At 38.1% G+C, this 21,515-nt stretch overlaps 1 protein-coding gene across 6 annotated transcripts in view; it reads left to right on the top strand.

Annotated features, from left to right (window-relative positions):
* LOC114042597 (cytochrome P450 2C42-like) overlaps positions 1 to 20,120 on the top strand; it is a 32,603-nt gene extending 12,483 nt beyond the window's left edge. For all 6 annotated transcript variants that reach the window (XM_027861282.1, XM_027861279.1, XM_027861278.1 and 3 more), the window contains 7 exons: positions 1,115 to 1,264; positions 2,286 to 2,446; positions 3,112 to 3,288; positions 6,648 to 6,789; positions 12,621 to 12,808; positions 18,436 to 18,577; positions 19,620 to 20,120. In XM_027861282.1, coding sequence (XP_027717083.1) covers positions 1,115 to 1,264; positions 2,286 to 2,446; positions 3,112 to 3,288; positions 6,648 to 6,789; positions 12,621 to 12,808; positions 18,436 to 18,577; positions 19,620 to 19,810 — 1,151 coding nt within the window. In that variant the 3' untranslated portion in view covers positions 19,811 to 20,120. The remainder of the gene's footprint in view (positions 1 to 1,114; positions 1,265 to 2,285; positions 2,447 to 3,111; positions 3,289 to 6,647; positions 6,790 to 12,620; positions 12,809 to 18,435; positions 18,578 to 19,619) is intronic.
* The last annotated feature ends 1,395 nt before the right edge of the window (positions 20,121 to 21,515 follow it).

Raw genomic sequence — 21,515 nt, 5'->3', positions numbered from 1 at the left:
TATATTTTTAAGATGTTAATGGCAAGGGGTAAGGGTGGTTAATAGATACTTAATTAAAAAAAAAACTTGTCATGAGAAAAATGAAATTAATCTGAGTCAGGGATTCTCTGCCTGGTACCAGTAAGAATGGAATAAAAATTACCTCATCTAAGCAACTAGGTGGCACAGAGAGTAGAAAGCTTGAAGTTAGGAAAGAATGGGTTTAAATTCTGATTCAGATGCTTCTTAGCTGCATGACCTTGGGCAAGTCACTAAAACTTTTCCAGACTCAGTTTCTCAAGATGTAAAATGGAGATTGGAATAGCAATTGTAATAGTAATAATGAGATACAATAATAGTAATAAAATGGAGATTGTAATAGTACCTCAACCTCAAAAGGTTGTTGTGACTATCAAGTGAGATAATATAGGCAAAGTGCTTTGCAAACATTACAGTGATGATTGCTACCTATTGTTCAGTTGCTTTTCAGTTGTGTCTGACTCTTTGTAGCCTCATTTGGAGTTTTCTTGGCAGAGATACTAGAGTGGTTTTCCATTTCCTTCTCCAGTGCTTTTTACAGATGAGGAAACTGAGACAAGCAGGTTGAAGTGACTTGCCCAGGGTCACACAGTTAGTAAGTATCTGAGACTGAATTTACACTTAGGTCTTCCTAACTCCAGGTCTGCTACACCACTCAACTGCCCCCTCAAATACTTTTTATTAATATCATTATTATTATTATGATTTTAGTCAGCAATATTAAGTAGGAGCCAAAATACTGAGCCTTTGAAAGCTAAGCATGGAGAAATGTGGCTAATGTGAATAAAAACAATATGAAGCAAGGATGTCTATATTGTTCCCTAACTTCTTGCTTTTTGAAATGGGCTTAAAAATGAGTCATCTGGCTAAGACTGAGAGTGGGCTTCCTTGTCCAGGTTGCTAGTGATAAAATACGGCAAGATTACATTTCTTGTGATGTTTGACAATTCCCACACTTCAAACTATTCTACTAGAACCAGGTCAAGAGTCCGTAGGCATGGATTCTGCAAAATAGGAGACAAGAGCATTTTCTGAGACTTTCCAGTCTGTGGGAGTTGGAGATTCACTCTTCTTACCTCCCCGATTCTCCTTATAGGACTTGCTTTCAGCAGTGGAGAGAGATGGAAGCAAATGCGCCGCTTCTCCCTCATGACCCTGAAGAATTTTGGGATGGGGAAGAAAAGCATTGAAGAGCGAGTCCAAGAAGAGGCAAAGTACCTGGTCGAGGCATTAAAAACAACCAATGGTTGGTGCTTATTTACTTTAAAAAAACAAATCTCTAATCTCAGGAAAAATGGTTACTTTTCTGATAACTGAAGACTGAGGTAGACCCCAAAGAGTCTGCTGTGATCTGCAGTCACCCCTAGGTTTGTCTGAGTTCCCAGTCTTGTTCTGGTACAAGCCCATAACACTAATGATGATGATGATGATGATGATGATGATGATGATGATGATGATGACGGCTAGTATTTATATAATGCTTTACTGTTCATTTCATCTTATCTTCACAACAACCCTGGGAGATAGGTGCTATAACTCTCCCCATTTTACAGATGAGGAAACAGGAAAACAGAGGTTAGGTGACTGTCCAGCATCACACAACTAGAAAGTGAGGCTGGATTTGAACCCCTCCTGGGTAATGCAAAAATAGGGAGAGGGCTGGATTTAGCTCAGGCTGAAGTTTGCCAAGCCCTGTTCGAAACTTAAGAAATTATTAACACAGAATAAACTTAAAAGTGTGTGCATACTTCACCCCCCTCAGATAGTCAGTAGTTAAACATTTACCAGTAAGTCCCTATATTGCCCTATAAACATTGTTTGAACTCCACAGAAGTATAGTAGAAAGAAGGCTTAGGGAATAAAGTCATCATCAGGCTGGAGGACTAGTGACTATAAGCTAATAATAATAATAATCACTGAGATTTATATGATGCCTTAAGGTTTGCAAATGCTTTTATATCAATTTATCTCATTTGAGCATCATACCACCCTATTACCAAAAACCTCTTACATTTTGACCTTTTCTCATTCTTCTTCTCCACAAAAATGTTGTAAGGATTAAATCAGAAAATATGTACAAAGTGCTTTTTATTACCTTTCTATACCATGTAATTCTCAGCTATAATGAAAGTTAAACCTGTTGGAGGAGAACATAAAATAGTCTGGTGGCCACTGCTCCTTAAGGTAGACAAATCTTCCCTTGTGGTCTCAATGCTAACCAGTTAAAAATCAATATTAAAGCTCTCTGTCTTTCCCTAATTCTTTAGGGATGCCCTGTGACCCCACATTCATCCTTGGGTGTGCTCCCTGCAATGTCATCTGCTCTATCATTTTCCAGAAGCGTTTTGAATATCATGATCAGAAATTTCTACATTTAATGGAGCTTTTAGATGAAAAGGTCAAGATCCTGAGTTCACCATGGGCACAGGTGTGTGCAGAGTTCTTTTTTTATGGGACGTAGAACACTCTTTTTTATTCTAGAGAGAAGCTCTACCTGGATCAAGGCTGGGGTCCAATATGAACTTCATAGGGAGGTACAACTGTGAGATCCAGCCATAATCCAAATCTTTTTCATCATAAACAGATGGCCCCTTGAATGTAGTTGGAGAAGATCACCCCTTTAAAGTTTCACTGAGGGCCTCTATCAGGCCCTTTCCTGAAGGAGTCTACCTATATGTCAAAGGGACTGACATCAAAGGTCCCTTTTTTAAAAATACCCATTGCCAGAGGACTGCTGACCTTGGCCATGAACACTTGAACCTGGATAGTGTTAGCAGGTGTCAGCTGCCCCACTGGAAATTAGAAAGCAGAGCTCTGACACAGGAAACCTTTCAGGGGTAATTAATTAATAATGGAAAGTGGAAGTTCAGATGGACACTGGCTGCCAGCAAGGGGAGGAATATTAAAATGATTTCAGGGGGTTTTGCAGGTGAGTGAAGAGGATGAGTGAAGATATGTCACATTTTTTTCATAGGGGATTTGCCTTGGCAACTTCTCCTTACCTGGTCACAATCTTCTCTTCTGAATCCAAGGTTGGAGAACTATTTCGTGTATCTACCGAAAAAGAAATGTGCCATTGTTTCTTTTTTATAGATCTACAATCTCTTCCCAGCTTTGGTACAATATCTCCCAGGATCTCATCACAAATTATTTAAGAACTGTCAAATGCTGCATAATTTTATTTTGGGGAGAGTGAAAGAGCACCAAGAAGCCCTGGACTCCAACAACCCTAAGGATTTGATTGACAGTTTCCTTTTAAAAATGGAGCAGGTACAGTGAGAGGAATGGGGCTGCAGCTCAATTCTTGGGAGTTGTGTGATTCCTGTGTTGGGGGCTGTTCACGAGTAAATAAAAGGAAGTGAGAATTTCTTAAAGGAAGTGTCTTCAGAGAACTATGTGAGGAACTGAGGGACAGTTGGTCCCTGTCATGAAAGAGTGTATAAGCTAATTAGAGGAAGGAAATACTTGAAGGGGCCTGAGAATAATTGTAAGGTGAGAAGCATGGCCCAGGGCAGAAAGAACAGCATATGGAGTCAGGAAGACCTGTGTTTAAGTCCCATCTCAGATGCTTACTAGCTGTTTGACCCTGGACAAGTCAGTTAACTTCTCTATGCCTCAGTTTCCTCATCTGTAAAATGAGGAGTTTGGAATTGATGACATCTAAGGTCTCTTCCAGCTGTAAGACCTAGGAGCCTATGATTCTAGGACTGTATCAGGAAGGGCAAAATAGTAGACAATGACAATGCACAATAGAATTGGGAAGAGTTGGATACAAAACATTCTTCTAGAAGAGCTAAGTTTTGATCTGGATATTGAGAGAGGTGATGGCAATTAAACAAACTGGCAATCTGAATGGGAAAGGGTATTTCAGGACTCTGAAGAGATGGGTAGGTGTGAGGGATGATGGCAAACTGAGTGGCCAGATTGAAGTGGAGTTGCTTTAGTGGGTGGTAGTGAGAGATGGGGTTGAAATGATACAAGAGGATTCTCTGACAATGATGGCAGAGGAAGGATCCAAAAGGAGCCAGGTTCCTCTCTTACCTTTCAAAAAACAACAAAGACAAAAACCAAGAAGAAGAAGAACAACTATTAATCTACACTACGTATAAGGAAGTATCAACTTCCTTAGAAATGAATAAAGCAAAATGCTAGTATAATTTTTAAAAAATACAGCAAAAGAACTGAAGAAACTGAAAAGCAGTGGACACAAGGTAGATGTTAGAAGAAAAGCACCCAGTACCCTGGTAGATGTCCTGAAGTAGCCTGAAAGAAATTAGTGTGCTTTGAGAGCTCCACATAGGTTTCTCTTGCCAGATTAACCAGAAGAAAAGAGACAAATAGATAGACTAAATAAAATATTTATAAAATGCTTACTATCTTTCAGGCAGTAAGAAAGGAGGTCCTTATTCTCAATGTGGAGGACAACATATAAAAAGGGAGCTGGAAAGGGAGTGATGGGAGTGGGAGAGTGAAGGGTGAGGGAAGGTAAGGATGATAACTGGAACATCACGGTGAGAAGATAGCAAGGAAGCTACATTAATTCAAATCAAAAGACATTTAGTTTAACAATAGTAATATAATTTACAAGGAAAATCACTTTTCCCCTAGCCAACAATCCAGGGGTACCTTACTTCATGACTTAACACTGATCAGAGAGACAGATAAGAGAAGGCCCACATGTAAGGAATATCTTTCTGTCTGTCTGTCTGTCTATCTATCTATCTATCTATCCATCTATTTTTCTATTTATCTCTGTCTATCTATTTATCTATATCTATCTATTGATACTAATACACACACACATATACACACCAAGGCAACTCGTGTTCTTGGAGTGAAACCTATCTCCATCTCTATGACTGCCATTTGCAGCTTCCTTCACACAGCCCCTGGTGTTATATGCTTTTCAGATAATATTATTGAGTGGTGGGTATGCTATGCTGAGTTGATTGCTGAGCTATACTATTGGACCAGTATTTCCACTGTTGCCATCTGCTGGTTGTCAGTGGGATGCTCTTTGAGAGTCTTTTGCTACCATCTTCTGATGAATTGTGACTGGTACCAGGCTTTGGCTATTTGGATAAGGGAGGAGTCTTAGCTCTTTCAGAACATAGCACCAGGAACTATCTTACTCTTTTGAGATTTAAATTCCACAGAGTCATCCAGACCAACCAGTAGACTTATGTTTAATTTAATTTACTTTTAATTAATGAAATTTAATTTACTTTTAGACTTATATTTAAGTCATCTTTTGAACAACTTTGCTTTTGCTTAAGTTGTTATTCTGTGACCCCAGTCTTTTACTTGACTTAGTCTTGACCTATGATTTCATGGATGTGTGTGTGCGTGTGTTCATATGTGTATGTATAACTTTGAGAGTAGAAAGTCTCTTCACTAATAGAGTTTGGATTCTCATCTGTAATTTATAGTGTTAGACAGTTGTGTGGGGCAACTGACAGATTGAGTAACTTGCCTATGGTTACCTAGCTATTATCTGTCCAGGCAGAATTTGAACCTAGATCTTTCTGATTTCAAGGCTAGCCCCTCCATCTACTATGTCATGCTGCCTCTTGCCAGGTGATTTAGGGTGAGTGAATTTCTTTCAACTCCCATCATGACAATTGTGGTTGCTGCAAATCTCTACAGGGAATAAGGTTAAAAGTGAATCTGTAGAACTTTTTAAAGGGCAGTTAGGTGATGCAGTGGATGGCGTGCCAGGACTGGAATCAGGAAGACCCCTCTTCCTGAGTTAAAATCCAGCTTTAGGGCAGATAGATGGTGCAGTGGATAGAGCCCTGGCCTTGGAGTCAGAAGGACCTGATTTCAAATCCAGTCTCAGACACATGACACTTACTAGCTGTGTGACCCTGGGCAAGTCATTTAATCCCAATTGCCTCACCAAAAAACAAAACAAAACAAAACAAAAAAAATCCAGCCTTAAATACTTAATAGCTGTGTGACCCTGGGCAAATCATTTAACCCTGTTTACCTCAGTTTCCTCATCTGTAAAATGAGCTGGAGAAAGAAATGGCAAAACACTCTAGTATCTTTTCCAAGAAGACCCCAAATGGGGTCATGAAGATTTGAACATAACTGAAAAATGACTGAACATAACAACAGCACTTTTAACTTTTGTCATGTAAGATACCATGAATTACATGCCCCCTCCCCAACCCTCCAAACCTTCCCCTCTTCTGAACTTGCCTACTACTGTCAGGAGTACTATCCTTCCTACACACCAAGGCTTGAAACCTTGGTGTCATTCTGGACTCTTGCCTCCCACTCACCCAATATCCAATCTGTTGCTAAATTTTGTGGTTTCTACCTTCACATTGCTGTCTAAGTCTGGTTTTACCAGGAGCTAGTTCATTTCCAGCTTTTTGCCATCACAAAAAGATCATAGTTCTTTACAGGTGAAAGGGACCTTTGAAGTCATTGAGTTTAACCCCCCCATTTTACAGATGAAGAAAATAAGACTTAGAGAGGATAAGTGACTTTCCCAAGCTCACATAGATTCTTTACTGGCAGAACTGGTATTCGAACTCACGTCCTTGGACTCCACACGCACCACTCTTGATATTGAAGCATTTTGCTTCTTTTATTACATAATTTTATCAAATTATTCCTAGGAAAAGAAAAAGCCACAGTCTGAATTTACCATGGAAAACTTGCTCTACACTGTGTCTGATATATTTGGTGCAGGGACAGCAACAACCAGTACCACTCTGAGATATGGCCTTCTGCTTTTCCTGAAACACCCTGAGATAACAGGTAGGATTATGGACAATATGCCCAATAATAATGCTCAGAAGTAAAGTCAGGGACAGATGGATTTATGGTCCTGTTGAGACTATCGTTGGGAATATTTCCATTGTCATTTTCGTGTATTTACCAGTCACCACATATTCCAGTTTGTCCTCAGACGACAGACGCAGACCATCTCCAGGTGTGTATTCTTTTTTGTCCATTAATTTTTATATTACTACATATTTATTAAATAAAAAATCATTTCCATATAACATAGGACCATAAAAAGATGACTGTACACAAAACTGCAAATCTACTAAGTGCAACTTGCTATTCTTTTCAGATATAAAACAAAATTATCATGTACATTTCTTTTTTTCTTCTTTTTTTCTATACTTCCCCTATCCCACCCTAGAAATGGCTACCAATAGACACAAATATATATATATATATATATACACACACACACACAATACATATATATGTATATGTATGTATATATATATATACACATACATGTATGTAAAATTATTCCATACATACTTCTATTTATCAGTTTTTTCTCTGGATGCAGATAGTATCTATGTTCATATTTTTTTTACAGTTAATTTGAGTATTCATAATAGTCAAAAAACTTATTCACTCAAAGTCATTCTTAAAATAATATTGCTGTTACTATATACAATGTTCTCTTGGTTCTGCTCATATCACTCTTCATTTTTTCATTCAAGTCTTTCCATGTTTTTCTAAGATCATTGAGCTCATCATTTCTTATAGCAGAGAAGTACTCCATCACAATCCTATACCACAACTTGTTCAGCCATTCCCCAACTGATGGGCATCCATGCAATTTCCAGTTTCCAGGTGCTTATTCAAAGCCATTCAAAGTCAATAGGACTTTGCTCAGAGCTTGTATTCTTCCCTGTTGCAGCCACTCAAACCCAGAAGGAGTTCCATGGTATGATAAGGCACTGGAGCAGTTACATTTTGTTTTGACACAACAACTACTTCCCAACAAAAAACACACGCAAATATTTAAAGTTCCTTCCTCCCCCATATTTGGTTATTGGGAAGTAAGTATTTTTGAACTGTAAGATGTCAAGAGATATTAATATTTTTATTATCAGCTAGATCACTTTCTTCTGAACCAGACAAAGGAAGGTTGAACATACTCACACAAAAACACATATGCAGATACAGAAAGGATGAGGTTTAGAAATACATTAAATAGGTAGAGACAAGAAGTGGGGGAATTTAAGAGGTAAGTAGTAGTCATGAACCAACTCTCATAAAGCTCCAGTGTTAGAGAGGAAAATGTGAAGAGGGAATTAAAAGGAAGAAAATAATGAATAAAAATCTGTGATTAAGGGTGAGACAAGGGGAAAAGAAGAAGAGCAATAGAGTAGAAACAGATTATAACATTTATATAGCATAAGTGTTAGTTAACTCCTTTTTCACCACCTTCTTCATAAAGAGGGGACTGGGGACAAAGAGGGAAAAAAGTACAAGAGGATAAATTGAGGGAAAGGAAATGAATATGAATGGGATGAATTCACCTATAAAATGGAAGGTTAGTGGGTGGACTAGAAAACAGAATCCAGCAATACAATGTGTACAAGAAACACAAATGAAACATAAAAATTCTCTCAGAGTTAAAATGATATGCTATACCAAAACCTATTATACTTTAGCTAAACTCAAAAAGTTTTGCTTTCAGACAAAGTTACAGTAAAAATAATCACTATAAAAAGGGAATAGAGAAACTACATTATTCCCAAAGATATCACAGATAATAAATCAGTATCAATAGTTCATATGGCATCTAAATACTCAAAAAAAAAATCAATTCAATTGCAGGGAGAAATAGACAGTAAAAATATAATAGTGGAAGACCTCAGTATATCCCTTTTTGGCCTAGACAAATCTAAACAAAAGGATGAAAAAGAAGTCAAGGGTCTGAATAAAAATCTGAAAAATTAGAGACAATAGATTTCTAGTTATTACTGAATGGGAACATAAAGGGAATGAGAGTATATTTCTCAGGTATGCATGGCACCTTTATAGAAAATGACCATTTATTAGGGTAAAAACCTCACAAACAAATGCAGAAAAGCTGAAATGTGAAACATACTTCACTGACAACAATAGAATAAAAATCATATTTGATTAGAATGAAATTTGAACTAAGAGTTGAAAATAATTGGAAATAACGTAATTCTCAAGAACTGGTGGGATAAAAATCATAAAAACAATAGAAAATTTCATGAAAAATGCCAATGAGACAAAATGCCAAAACTGATATGGTACAGCTAAGGAAATCTTAAGGGGAAATTTTGTATCTCTAAATATTTTCCTTAATAAAAGAGAGAAAAACCAAATCAAACAAACTAGAGATGCCACTAAAAAAAATTACAAAAGCAAATTACTTACCCCTGCCAACTAAACATCAAAGTAGAAATTCTGAAAGTAAAAGAAAAGATTATGAAAATTGAAAGCAAAAATACCCATTGAACTGATAAATACAATGCACTATTTTCTGGGAAAAAAACACTAATGAACAGTTAGTCTGATTAAGGAAGAGAGGAAAATCAAATTGCTGACATAAAACTGAAAAAGGAATATTTATGGTGTAAGAGGAAATTAAAAAAAATGGTAAGAAAAAATTTTGTCCAATTATCTTCCAATAAAACCAGCAACTTACATGGAATAGATGAATACTTACAAAGATGTAAAATAACAAGATTAACAGATAATATACATTATTAAAAACCCAGTATTAAAAAATTAGTTGAACAAGATAAAAATGAACCCTCAAAGAAAAATTCCAGAACCATACAAGTCAATTCTATCAAACTTAAAAATGAGAAAAGACCCTTCCAAACTCTTTCTGTGATACAAATATGGTATTGACACTAAACCAGAGAAAGATAAAATAGAAAAATAGAATGGTAGACTTTTAAATGCTTACATTAAGTGAAGGGAAACAACATATGCATATTATATCCCCCATTTGAATATGAGCTCCTTGAGGGAAGGGACCCTGGATTTTTTGCCTTTCTTTTGGTTCCCAGAACTTTACTACAGTGTACAGAACATAGTAAAAAGTAGTAATCATGTAGAATATATAAATACAAAATCTATACCAAAAGTAAATATCAATTCTCTTCTCATGCTAGTCCATCCACCATTCAGCAACCTAAGTAATCCTACTAAAGGGCAGATCTGACCATGTCACTCCCCTAATTTAATAAATGGCAGTGCTTCCCTATTACTTTCAGGATAAAATATAAAATCCTCTCTTTGACTTTTAAAGTCCTTCATAACCTGCCCTCTTCCTATCTTTTCAGTCTTCTTACACTTTACTCTCCTCGGTGTGATCTATAATCCAACAACACTAACCTTTTTGCAATTCTTCAAATTCAACATGTCATCTTCCAACTCTATGCTTTTTCACTAGTTGGTGTCTATGTCTGCAATTTCCCCCTCGTCATCTCCACCTCTCTGGCTTTTTTCAATTTAACTCACATCTCACCTTCTGCAAAAGGTCTTTCCAGATTCCATTCCCCTACCCTAGTACCTTCTTTCTAAGATTACCTTCTAGTTACCCTGTATATTACTTATCTGTAAATGAACACATACTGACAGTGTAATGATGGGTAACTCATTTAGTTTCTAAATACTTTAGATAGTAACTCTCCTGAGACTATTAATTGCAGAGTGGAAGCCTACATTGAGAGAGGAGGTTTCCCTCTACCATTTGGGAGTTCCCCATATTAATGAAATTACAGATATAGCCCCTCTTCCTATCTATCCCTTACATATGCAAGACCTTTGGGCTACAAGGATTAAAAAAAACACAGTCCCTACTCTCATGGAGTCATTCATGATGCTATTATTAAATGAACAATTCCCTCAGTTTTTATTGTCTACAAATTTATCAAACATTAACTAGTACTTGTAAGTGTGTAGTTCTAATTCTTAAGTCTCTATTCTTTTACCTTATCTGACTTTTCCATGTAGTCTAGATAGTTTTAATGAGTTAAAATAACATGTTTTACAACCTGGAGGGGAAAGTCCATTTTCATCCACTTTTACTTTTAAAATTAACCCTTCATATTCTTGCCCTTCAGTTCCATCTAATATTCATCATGTTTAAATTTAGTTTTACAAATAAACTAATTGACATTTTTGTTGATTTTACATTAAAGCTATGCATTAATTTAATTAATATTATCACTTTTGCTACACTGATATAATATTTATTTAGATCTTTTACACCTAAAATGCTATAGTTTTATAAATATTATAATAGTTTCACTTAAATTTCATGTATGATTTTATATGTGTTGTCATAAATGAGACCAATTTTTAAATGATATTTTCTTGTTTTTGGTAGTACAAAGAAAGTGCTTTTTATATACATATGATCCTTAAAACAACTTCTGAGGATGGAAGGCTAGGTCTTATCCCTAATTTATAGATGGAGAAACTGAGTCCCCAAAGAATCTCTTTCCTAATATTACCTAGTGATTGAGTGACAAATCTAGACCTATAGCCCAGATCTTCTAATCAAAAAAAAAAGTCCAGGACCTTTTGAAAGAGTTTAGTGTCTTTTGAAAGAAAAAGTATAGAGGAAACCAAGGTTCAAATCTGGCCTCTGATACTTAACAGCTATGTGATCATGGAGAAGTCACTTAAAATCCATGAATCTCAGTTTCCTCATCTGTAAAATGGTGGTACTAATACCTGTGACACTTTTGTCATAAAGTTTTTTTGAGAGTCAAATGAGATAGTATATGTATATGTACATATACATATAAATAGATAAATAGATGTAAAAAATGGTACATATAATAGCATTTTGCAAACTTAAAGCTCTGTGTAAATGTTAGTTATTATCATTTCCATTCAATATTCTTACTTGCCCTCAAACATCAGAATAAATAATGATTGACCAATCCTGTCAATGGTCTATTTAAAATAAAACCAATCTGTAGAAAATGAGACTTATTAAAGGTTTATAATATATCTTGGAGCGTTGCCTCCCTGTAGAGAGACAGATCTATCAGATAGTGACTTATTACATGGTAGTATGGCTGTGATACAATTCATTAATAATATCTAGCATTAGTGTTGATTACTAACTAGGAAAAAGAGGACCATTAAGTCATAGGATCATGGATTTAGTGACTGAAAGCACCTTAGGGACAATCTCATCCAATCCCCTTGTCTTACAGATGAGGAAACTGAAGCCCGAGTTCAATTACTTGTTCAAGGTCATACAATTAGGAAAGGGACCATGGTGGTGCTTGAACATGAGTTCTCTGAATCCAGAAATAGTGTTCTATCAAAAAAAAATGCAGAGGGTTACTCTTAGATTAGGTCTAATTCTCTGCAGCAGACTGGAGAGTAGAATGATTCAGAGAGGCCTTTTTGCTGTGGCTTATGTGATTGACCTGTTGAAGGAGTTAGCGCAACTGGATTGCCTGTCATTCATGCAACTCTGTAAATAGGTAACTTAGACTCCTATGAATTTATTGGTCATATTTTGTTCAGTCCCAGTCCCATCTCATGTTCTCACTGCTTCCTCACCCAAATATTGCTTGTCCTGTATTTGTCTCTGGACATTGTGAGGCCTGTGCTTTGAGGATATGGGACTTAGGATCCTTGTTGGAACCTAAATGAATCCTCCACTGAGTCAAGGGACTGAAATTGAACTCTTCATTTTCCTATAAATAGGGAGAGTCAGTTGAATTTTTGCTACTGGAGCTCAGGTAATAGAGATCAGAGAAACTAATGGGGAAAAAACATTTTATCCTCACTTTTAAAATAAATTTTTATTTCTGTCACGACAGATAAAATTCGTGAAGAAATTGACCGTGTGATTGGCCAAAACCGAAGTCCCTGCTTGAAGGACAGAAACAGTATGCCTTACACAGATGCTGTAATCCATGAGATACAAAGATATATTGATCTGGTCCCAGCCAATCTGACCCATTCAGTGACACGAGATACTAAGTTCAGACAATACCTAATCCCTAAGGTCAGAAATGTTTCTCCCAGCAGTATAACATGAATTTATGTTGTCTAATATCAACTGGACACTCACTGTAGCAAAGCAATCATTCCACTCCTCCCTAATTGATTTGTAGCATGAATGCTACAGGTGGGCTAGCTCCATTTCCCCTTGGGGTTCCAGGGTACACTGAGGGACTTGGAGTAGCTTTTTCCTTACTGCCACATATTTGAGCCCCACACTGCTTGTGTTTCCCCCATTGTTAGAGGCCATTGTCTAGCAGCTTAGTTCCGTTTAACTACTTAATACCAATCGACTCTTTAAAAATATATTTTCTTTAAAGACATAGCCAGAACAAACATTTTCCTAGTGCCTATAGGGCATACTCTCCCCTACATCACTTCAATCTCTGGTGGATATAGGATCAACTTCACTCAGTTCCTACATAGAATCATTCCCACTACATTCACCTCCAAAGGCTGCATCTCTGCCATATGTATCCTTGTCTCAGCTTCCAATGAGTGGAGAACTATGAAGTTTTCTTTGCTCCTTGAGGCACTGATGCTGGCCTGACTCAGCCTGGGCTCTCACTCCTGCATTCCTGTGACTTGCTCTCCCAACTTTTCAAAACTCTCAAAGTCAATACTCCTCCCTTCATCAAATGCCATGAGTGAAGGAGTCCCTGAGATCACCAGAAATAAATGGGACAGAAAGACTGTAGGTGAAGCTGACAGTCCATTTAAATGTTGCCACAGTCGATCTGAGAAGTCTCCTCTTCAGCATGTGGTTAGACAACCAGAACCACTTACAGAATACCTGCACGTGCTCCTTAGCCTGTTTCTCCAAGACACTTCCCTTAAACATCATTACAATTCTGGAGGCTGCTCCATAGCATCTTCCACATGGATAGTTGCTGTCCTGTCCATAGCATCCTCCAAATGTAGATGCCATCTGAAGAATTCTGAGGAAGCATCAGACTCCCATTATAGATTTATTATCCTAGTCTTCATAGTGGCTGTTCCAAGCCTTATCTTTAAGATTCCCAAGGCATCCTCTCTCTCCATCCCATGAGCTGGGGTCCTCACCTCATACTTCATTAAAAAAAATTGATTGCATTTTTCATGAGCTTTCCTTTCTCTCCTCCTCCTCATCTTACATCATTCAGATATCTTCCCCTACTACCTCATCCTTCACTTTTCTCTGATAAAGAGATTGCCTTTTTCCTTACCAAAGCAAACCCCTCTACATGCTCCCTTGAGCCCATCCCATACAGTTGTCTGTAACAGATTTCTCCTACTATCATTCCAACTCTCTCTCATCTCCAGTCTTTCCCTAGATACCAGTTCCTTCCCTGATATCTCTAGAAATGTCCACGTCTCCTCCATCTTTAAAAAATCCTCACTTCATCTTACCAACCCTGTTAGCTAATGCTAAAGACTTTGATCAATCAATCAAAAAACATTTAAGTATCTACTACGTCCCAGACACTTTACTCAGTGCTGATGATCCAAACAGAGGCAAAAGATAATCCTTGCCTTCAAGAAACTAAAAATCAAGTGACAATCTTTGGTGGCAAGAATTTTCTTTTCTGGGTCCTTAGTAGCTGTAGTTTCTGACAAAGTGAGGATTAAACCACTTACAGAAGGAACTGACAGTTATTTCCAAAATTGGTTCACCTCCCCCCTCCCATGGAAAATGGCTCTGGGAGCCAGGCTGGTAGAAACTTGGTGGCCTGAGAGACACTGCTATTTTTGGGATTCTTAGGCTGACATGATAGTCAGTAGATAAAGTTGATAATGGTGGGAGTGGTGGACTTCTTCTCTATAATGGTTGATCCCCTGATGATGACTGTGGAGATTGAGTTGAAATAGGATATCAGTGGTCTGAGAGGCACCATAATTTGCTAGGTTTTTGGACCCTGGGACACTGCCTGTTCCCACTGGGGTTCAAAGGTAGGTTTCAGTTTGTCTTGCTTGATATATTCTCTCTCTCTCTCATTCCATATGAAGATCAGCTGAAGAAACCTGGGATCTTGGCCTAGAAAAAAGAGGATCTATGAAGGACAGGATAGGTGACTTCAAATGTTCAAGGGGCTGTCATTTGGAAGAGAGACTAGACTTATTTTGCCTGGACCCAGAAGACAGAACTGGGAATAATGGATGAAAACTGAAAACAAGCAAATTTAGGAGAAAATTTCCTCACACTTTGTGCCTCCCCATAATGGAACAGACTGTGTCAGGAGAGGCCCCTTACTGGAGATAATCAGCCAATAGTCACTTGTTGAGTGTGAAGTAGAGTGACCTTTTTTCAGAACTGAAGTTGGACTGGAACTAGATGGCCTCTGAAATTGCTTCCAGCTTGATATGTCTTCAGTTCTGTGACTCAGTAGATCCATCAGCTTTTTCAGTACTGGAAGGTGTCTTTCATCTGTGCCTGGTGACTTGAACTCAACAAGAGTAGCTCTAGGTGTTCTCTTACTATCTCCTTTCTTATATTGGCCAACAAAGCTCTATTAATCATAATTATACTTTGTGTCTTTTCCAGTACAAAGATCATTGTCCTTGTAAAAGAAAATTCAAGCTAAATGAGAATTGAGAACTTCTGCTTCATTTCTTCTTATTATTATCATTGTTAGAGAATTGTTTCAGTCATGTCTGACTTTTTGTGACTCCATTTGGGGTTTTCTTGGCAAAAATATTGCAGTAATTTGCCATTTCCTTCTCCAGTTCATTTTATAGATAAGAAACTAAGGCATACAGGGTTAAGAGACTTGCCCAGGGTCAAACAGCTAGGGTGTGTGAGGCCAGACTTGAACTCACAAAGATGAATCTTCCTGTCTTCAGACCCAGTACACTGTGCCACCCAGCTGCTTTCCATCACTTGTTGCCTGTTACTATTATCATCAATCCATTCAGAGCAGTCTCATTCTTTCTTTGACCTCCTTTCTCCCACACTATAGCTAACACTACCAAACCTTTTGTTGTTCTTTGTTGCCATCACCAACATCAACTCATTCTAAGATTTACCACTGCAAGGTGGCATTGATGTCACTCCATTTGGCTAGGGTGCCTTGGATAGGTATAAACACTTCTGATTGAATCAAAGAATCTGAACTGAGTGTGAACAGGTGATCTGTACACCTCCTTGAATCAATCAAAGCCATTATGTGAGAGTCTGGGTTGTACCCTAAGTGATTTTTTTTTGTCTAGGCAATGGGTTTAAGTGACTTGCCCAGGGTCACACAGCTAGTAAGCCTAAGCAATTTCAATAAAAAAAGAGAAGTTGTCTTATAATTGGGGAAAACCATGCTAAGCCTTTGTACTGGACAGGTTGGAGCAAGCATGGAACATAGGCAGGATTGAGCTATGGTGGACATAGGAGATATTAAGGAGAGTTGTTGACTCTATAAGAATCTTGCAAGGGAAGACCCAGGGAAGTCCCCCCCACCCAAAAAAGTCAGCTCTTTCCACACTGCACTAAACATCTCAGCAGATGAGCTAAATCAGGTTGAGCTTAACCAATGGACTTCAAATCTGTCAGTGGGGTAGTGGGTTTTCTACCCCAATTATGTGAAATTGTGAATTGGTAAATGAGGAAATTTGTTTCAGCAGCCATGAAGGCAGCAGAAGCAGGCACTGGGGAGCACTTCGAGCTTAGTCAGACATCAAAGATGACAAGGTCATCCACTGTACCCTGGGCCATCTTTAGTCATCTTGGCTTTTATCCTGCCACTGGACTTCCGTGACTCTGGAGAGTGAGTGAGGCTAATGACTTAGTGCAACTCTGTCTCACTTAAATCCAATTCACACGCAAGACATCACCTGTGATGTCATTGGTTCTCCTTGAAAACGGATGGGCAACAACAGATATCATTAATACAATTTACTTTATGGTTTCAAAAATGTTTCAGTTAATGAATTTTATCTTAGCCACAAAGAGGCCAAGGGATGTCTAGTGATAGATGTAAGTCTAAAGATGGGCAGAGAGCCCTGCCTTTTATTAAGTATTAGAGATTTTCCTAATTTGTGGCTCAGAACAATCGTGACTGAATCCTGAACTTTCCATCCAAAATAAACTCCTTAAAGACAAGAGGAGCGAACCAGGTGGACCAAAGGGGCCATTTTCTTTTCTGCTTTGCTTATAATAAAGTCATTTTTGCCACAGGCTGTTTAACCCCTCTTGCCATTCTTATAGGACCCTGACAAGCTTCCTTTACCTGTTTTTTTAATTCCATCTTTTGTTTATTTCTTTTGACAATCTAAGATGTTTGTTGAGTTCCCTGAGTGGATATCTACACTGATACTTTCAGGTAACTCTCTTTTTTCCCAACAGAAAATACTGTTTTTCTTTATACTACCAGGATTTCATTTTTGAGAGCTTCCTACCCCTCTTTGATTAACTTCCTTTCTAGATTTTTAATTAGTGGGAGCTTACTTATTCTTCCTCTGAGGTGTTTGAAATCTGCTCTCCTATAATCTAGGATTTTTGTTAAATTATACCTGGCTTTTATGTTTATCACTTTCATTTGTGAATATATAACTCTTCTCACTTCCCTGTAAATATCTCTTGTAATAAAGTATAGAAAGGAAAGAAAAAAAAACCAGTTCAGTAAAACTATCTAACACTTCAAACAGATATGATATATAAGTAATATTCTATAACCATTATCCTCCATTTCTGCAAAGAAGGGAGGAAGGTGCATTTTTCATTTCTTTTTTTTTCAGGGCCAATGTTCATAAGTACAATTATACACCATTCAGGTTAATTTTTTTCCACCACCCTCCTCCCTTTAAAGACAATCTGAGGCCCACAGATATGAAAGGACTTGCCCAAGGGGTCATAGGTAGCAAATATCACAGCTTAGATTAGAACTCTTATTTGTATTGGTCACAGAGGGAAAGGATGTACTTGGCTTTTCTCTCCTCTATTACATTCTAAGATAAGATAATAACATTTTGCCCAAGGTTATCATAACATCATCATTTCCATCTCAGCAACCAGTTCTTCCTTGTTGGGGAAAATCAGGTCTAGAATGGATTTCTTCCATGTTGCTTCTACCTTTTTCAGGATGAAATTTTTTTAAGGTATGTACTGTACAGGCATTTTACCCCAGTTCACCAGGAAAAGCTCAAAGAGGGGCTACAGGGAAGTGTTGTTTTTAAGTCTGCTATGTCACTAAGTTAACTAGCAGTCAGGGCCAACTGAGGGTTGTCCAGTCTGCCACCAATCAACGTCTTGTTTGACAAGATAGATGTAGGGAGTATACAGAAGTCCTAAGTCTAGGATACACACGAGGAGTTCAGGGTGCAGATAATGAAGTAGGGAGTTGGTATAGATAGTCCAGTGGGTACGAATATCTTAATGAGCCAGTACAAAGCCAGTTCAAACAAATAATTCCTACAGGTGTAGTTTGTAACTGTTCCAGGGAGAGAGATAAGTGTGTTGCTGAGGCCCACACATGAGTAACTGCTAGGCATAGTGTCCTTGGGCTGGGGAGAAACTGCCAGGGATAGTGTTTCTGAAGCTAGGGAGAAATATAGTCTTGAAGTTGGGGTCTCAGTACAAGCACCCAAGCACTCCATCAGTCTCTTTCAGTGTTGACATTCTAAGGTTCTTATTTTCTAATTCTGTTTATCTATATCTCTTCATTTTAGGGCACTACCATAATACCATTACTGACTTCTGTTCTATATGACAAGGAAGAGTTCCCCAATCCAGACCAGTTTGACCCAGGGCACTTCCTGGATGAAAGTGGCAACTTTAAGAAGAGTGACTATTTCATGCCCTTTTCAACAGGTAAGACAAATTCATCAAAATGTGTGCATCAAAGATGGATCAACAGCTCAGACAACATGGGTTCTAGTCTAGCTTTGCTACTTATTACTTGGGTGTCCTTGTTCAAGTCAATTCACCACTCTGGGATTCAGTTACATCATATGTCAAAGAAGGGGTTCAAATAGCTTATCACTTAAGGTCTCTTGCAGTAAGAAATCCTAGGAGGGTGGCAAGAGTTCTTTACCTTTTCAATGCTCCTTGGATCATACATCATCAATTGAAGGAACACTTCAATTGATTGGATTGGGGGCAGTTGTCCTTGATAGTACTGCTGGAGTGGAAAAGAGACAGGCCACGAGTTGGCACCAAGTGGGAAATTGATTCCAGACCTGTATTGCCTGTCCAGAATTGTGACTGAAGCTGCCCGAAGGGGAATTGAGCATCATTGCCCTATCACCCTCTCTCACCACAATTATTAAAATGAACTTGTCTTTGTGGAGTTGAGCGGTTGGCTTTGTTCTCTCCTTGGTAGCAATTATTCCTTTCTCCTGAGTTTCAGGAAGACTGATTTACAGGGAGAGAGCTCCGCTTCTACAGAGCAGGATAAAGGCTTTGAAAGAACTAAGAAAGCATTTACTCCTATCCCTGCACTGAAAGTGGGCCAAAGGGCTAAGTCTCCCCTGGGGTAAGGAGTGATGGGTTGTGTGGGTAACAGAGAGGGAAGGAAAGAATAGTCTTCTAGGAATACCACTGGGTAGTAGAGGGGAACCTATAAATCAGAAGGAGTGGTCTAGATTAGAGGTGTCAAATAACACTGCTCTCAAGATTCTTGGGTGCAGCAGGAACCAGATTAAAATATAATTAGGAAATATGTAACAAAATAAACAAAAACACAATACAATAGAACATAGATAATATGAACATGGGGTTTCCTAAGCCAATATGTAACCACAGAATCCTTATATATGGTTTAGTGGCCCCTGTTTCTATTTAATTGCAAGACCACTGTTCTAGATGACTTATAACTCCACAAATAGCAAATCTTTTCATTTCTTTCTTTCAGGAAAACGGATATGTGTTGGTGAGGGCCTGGCTCGGATGGAATTATTTCTGTTTTTTACTACCATCTTACAGAATTTTACCTTGAAATCTCCAATTGACCCAAAAGATATTGACACCGCCCCAGTTGCCAGTGGGTTTGGCAAAATACCCCCTTCCTTTAAGCTTTGCTTCCTCCCTTCCCAAAACATGTGAGACACTCCAACTTCTCTAGTGTCTAGGAACATGCTACCCTCATTCCCTGGCCTGGCAATGAAAGTCCTCTATGATTTCAATCCAAACTACCTTCCTAACTCAGTCTCCTATTGCTTCCTCTGACTTTTGACAAAATGGATTCCCTGCTCCCCCTAACCCCACCCAACATTCTCCAGGCACTCCCTGTGCCTGAAATATTTCTTTTACTGAACTCTACTGGTTAAACTCTTACCCACTTTCAAATCACAATTCAGATGCCATATCCCCATTTACTTATCACCATACAAATTAAAGCTCAATTATATACCCATCCATTTGTTCTTGTTTCATGTATGCTGTAGTTTTTTTCATCTTGTATCCCTAATTACATTGTAAGCCCCTTATTGGCAGGGAAAGTGTTTTACACTTGTATATAATTATCCACCAGCAATGAGTAAGGAGCAATCCTATTCCTCAAACGCCCCAACTGATACCCCCTCAGCACATACACTACCTTGCTGCCAACTCAGTAGTTCACTATATTCACCTGCCTAATCTAATTACAGAATAGAAGCATGCGTATTAAAAGCATAGGACACATTCAGGGGACACTTACTAAAGAGTTGAATCATTTAATGAGGATAGAAGAGAAAAAATTGACTGATATTCAATCCCTATCAACCACATAGCTGCCCCCTGGGACTTAGGATTCTTGACCCTGGGGTATGCAGGAATATTGTTCAAGTGGGAAATCCAATTCCCTCCTGGTCAGAGTTCATCATAGGGAAGACCTGTGAACCTTTTGTTGTCCATGTACATCACAGTCTCCCTAGAGGAAGAAGGGGCCATGAGTACAATTGCTAGTTTTATATTACTAGCTGCAATAGTGATTGACTAGTCTCTATGGTGCTCGCAATCCTGAGTTGCACACACTTAATCTAACTCAATAGTAGGCATGGGTGTGCTACACAGAACAATTTCTAACAGGGGTTCCTAATATGAACTTAGTCTTCTAATATTTTGAAAACTATGTCAATATAACTGGTTTATGTTATAATCTGATGTATTTCATGGGTTTAAAAACATTATTTGGAGGAGTCTATTGGCTTTGTGAGACTGCGAAAAGATTTTATTACATGAAAAGATTAAAATCTCTGCTCTAGATCGGTGGAAAATCAATCTCTTGTCTTTGGAAAATCAGGTGGACACATATTGCTAGGTTTTGTGAATAAATTATAAGAGATACATATGTGTATATATATGCCATATATATGTATGTGTTTGTGTGTGTGCATATACACACATATGTACATGTATACGTACACACACATACATACATACATTAGATGATGGCATATAGAAGCCTACTAGAGGATAGAATATGCAGATAGATAATATAGAAATCTTGTTAAAAACAGGGTTGCCAACAATGCTCCTCCTTAGTACTTATACAATCTCCTAACTGCACTCATTTGGTTCAAATCAGAATTTAAATATGTTGTCTATTGTTCTAAATAGAGTCACTATTCACTTCCAATTATTCAGGGGTGTCAGTAGGCCAGTCCTTGGCTTAAGTACATGACAGCCTCACCAATACAGTCTCCAACTTTAAGGTGTGCTCCAAACTTTAAACCACCTGAAGGAGACAGCTAGTAACGAAAGCCTGTATTAGGGTAGTAGTAGTAGAGAAGGGAGGACAGATAAAAAGCTTTCATAATTTGGTATT

Source organism: Vombatus ursinus, unplaced genomic scaffold (assembly GCF_900497805.2).
Source record: "Vombatus ursinus unplaced genomic scaffold, bare-nosed wombat genome assembly UNPS02014620.1, whole genome shotgun sequence".
Lineage (NCBI taxonomy): Eukaryota > Metazoa > Chordata > Mammalia > Diprotodontia > Vombatidae > Vombatus > Vombatus ursinus.
Note: the sequence above shows the minus strand (reverse complement) of the source record. Positions and strands in the feature narration are given on the sequence as shown.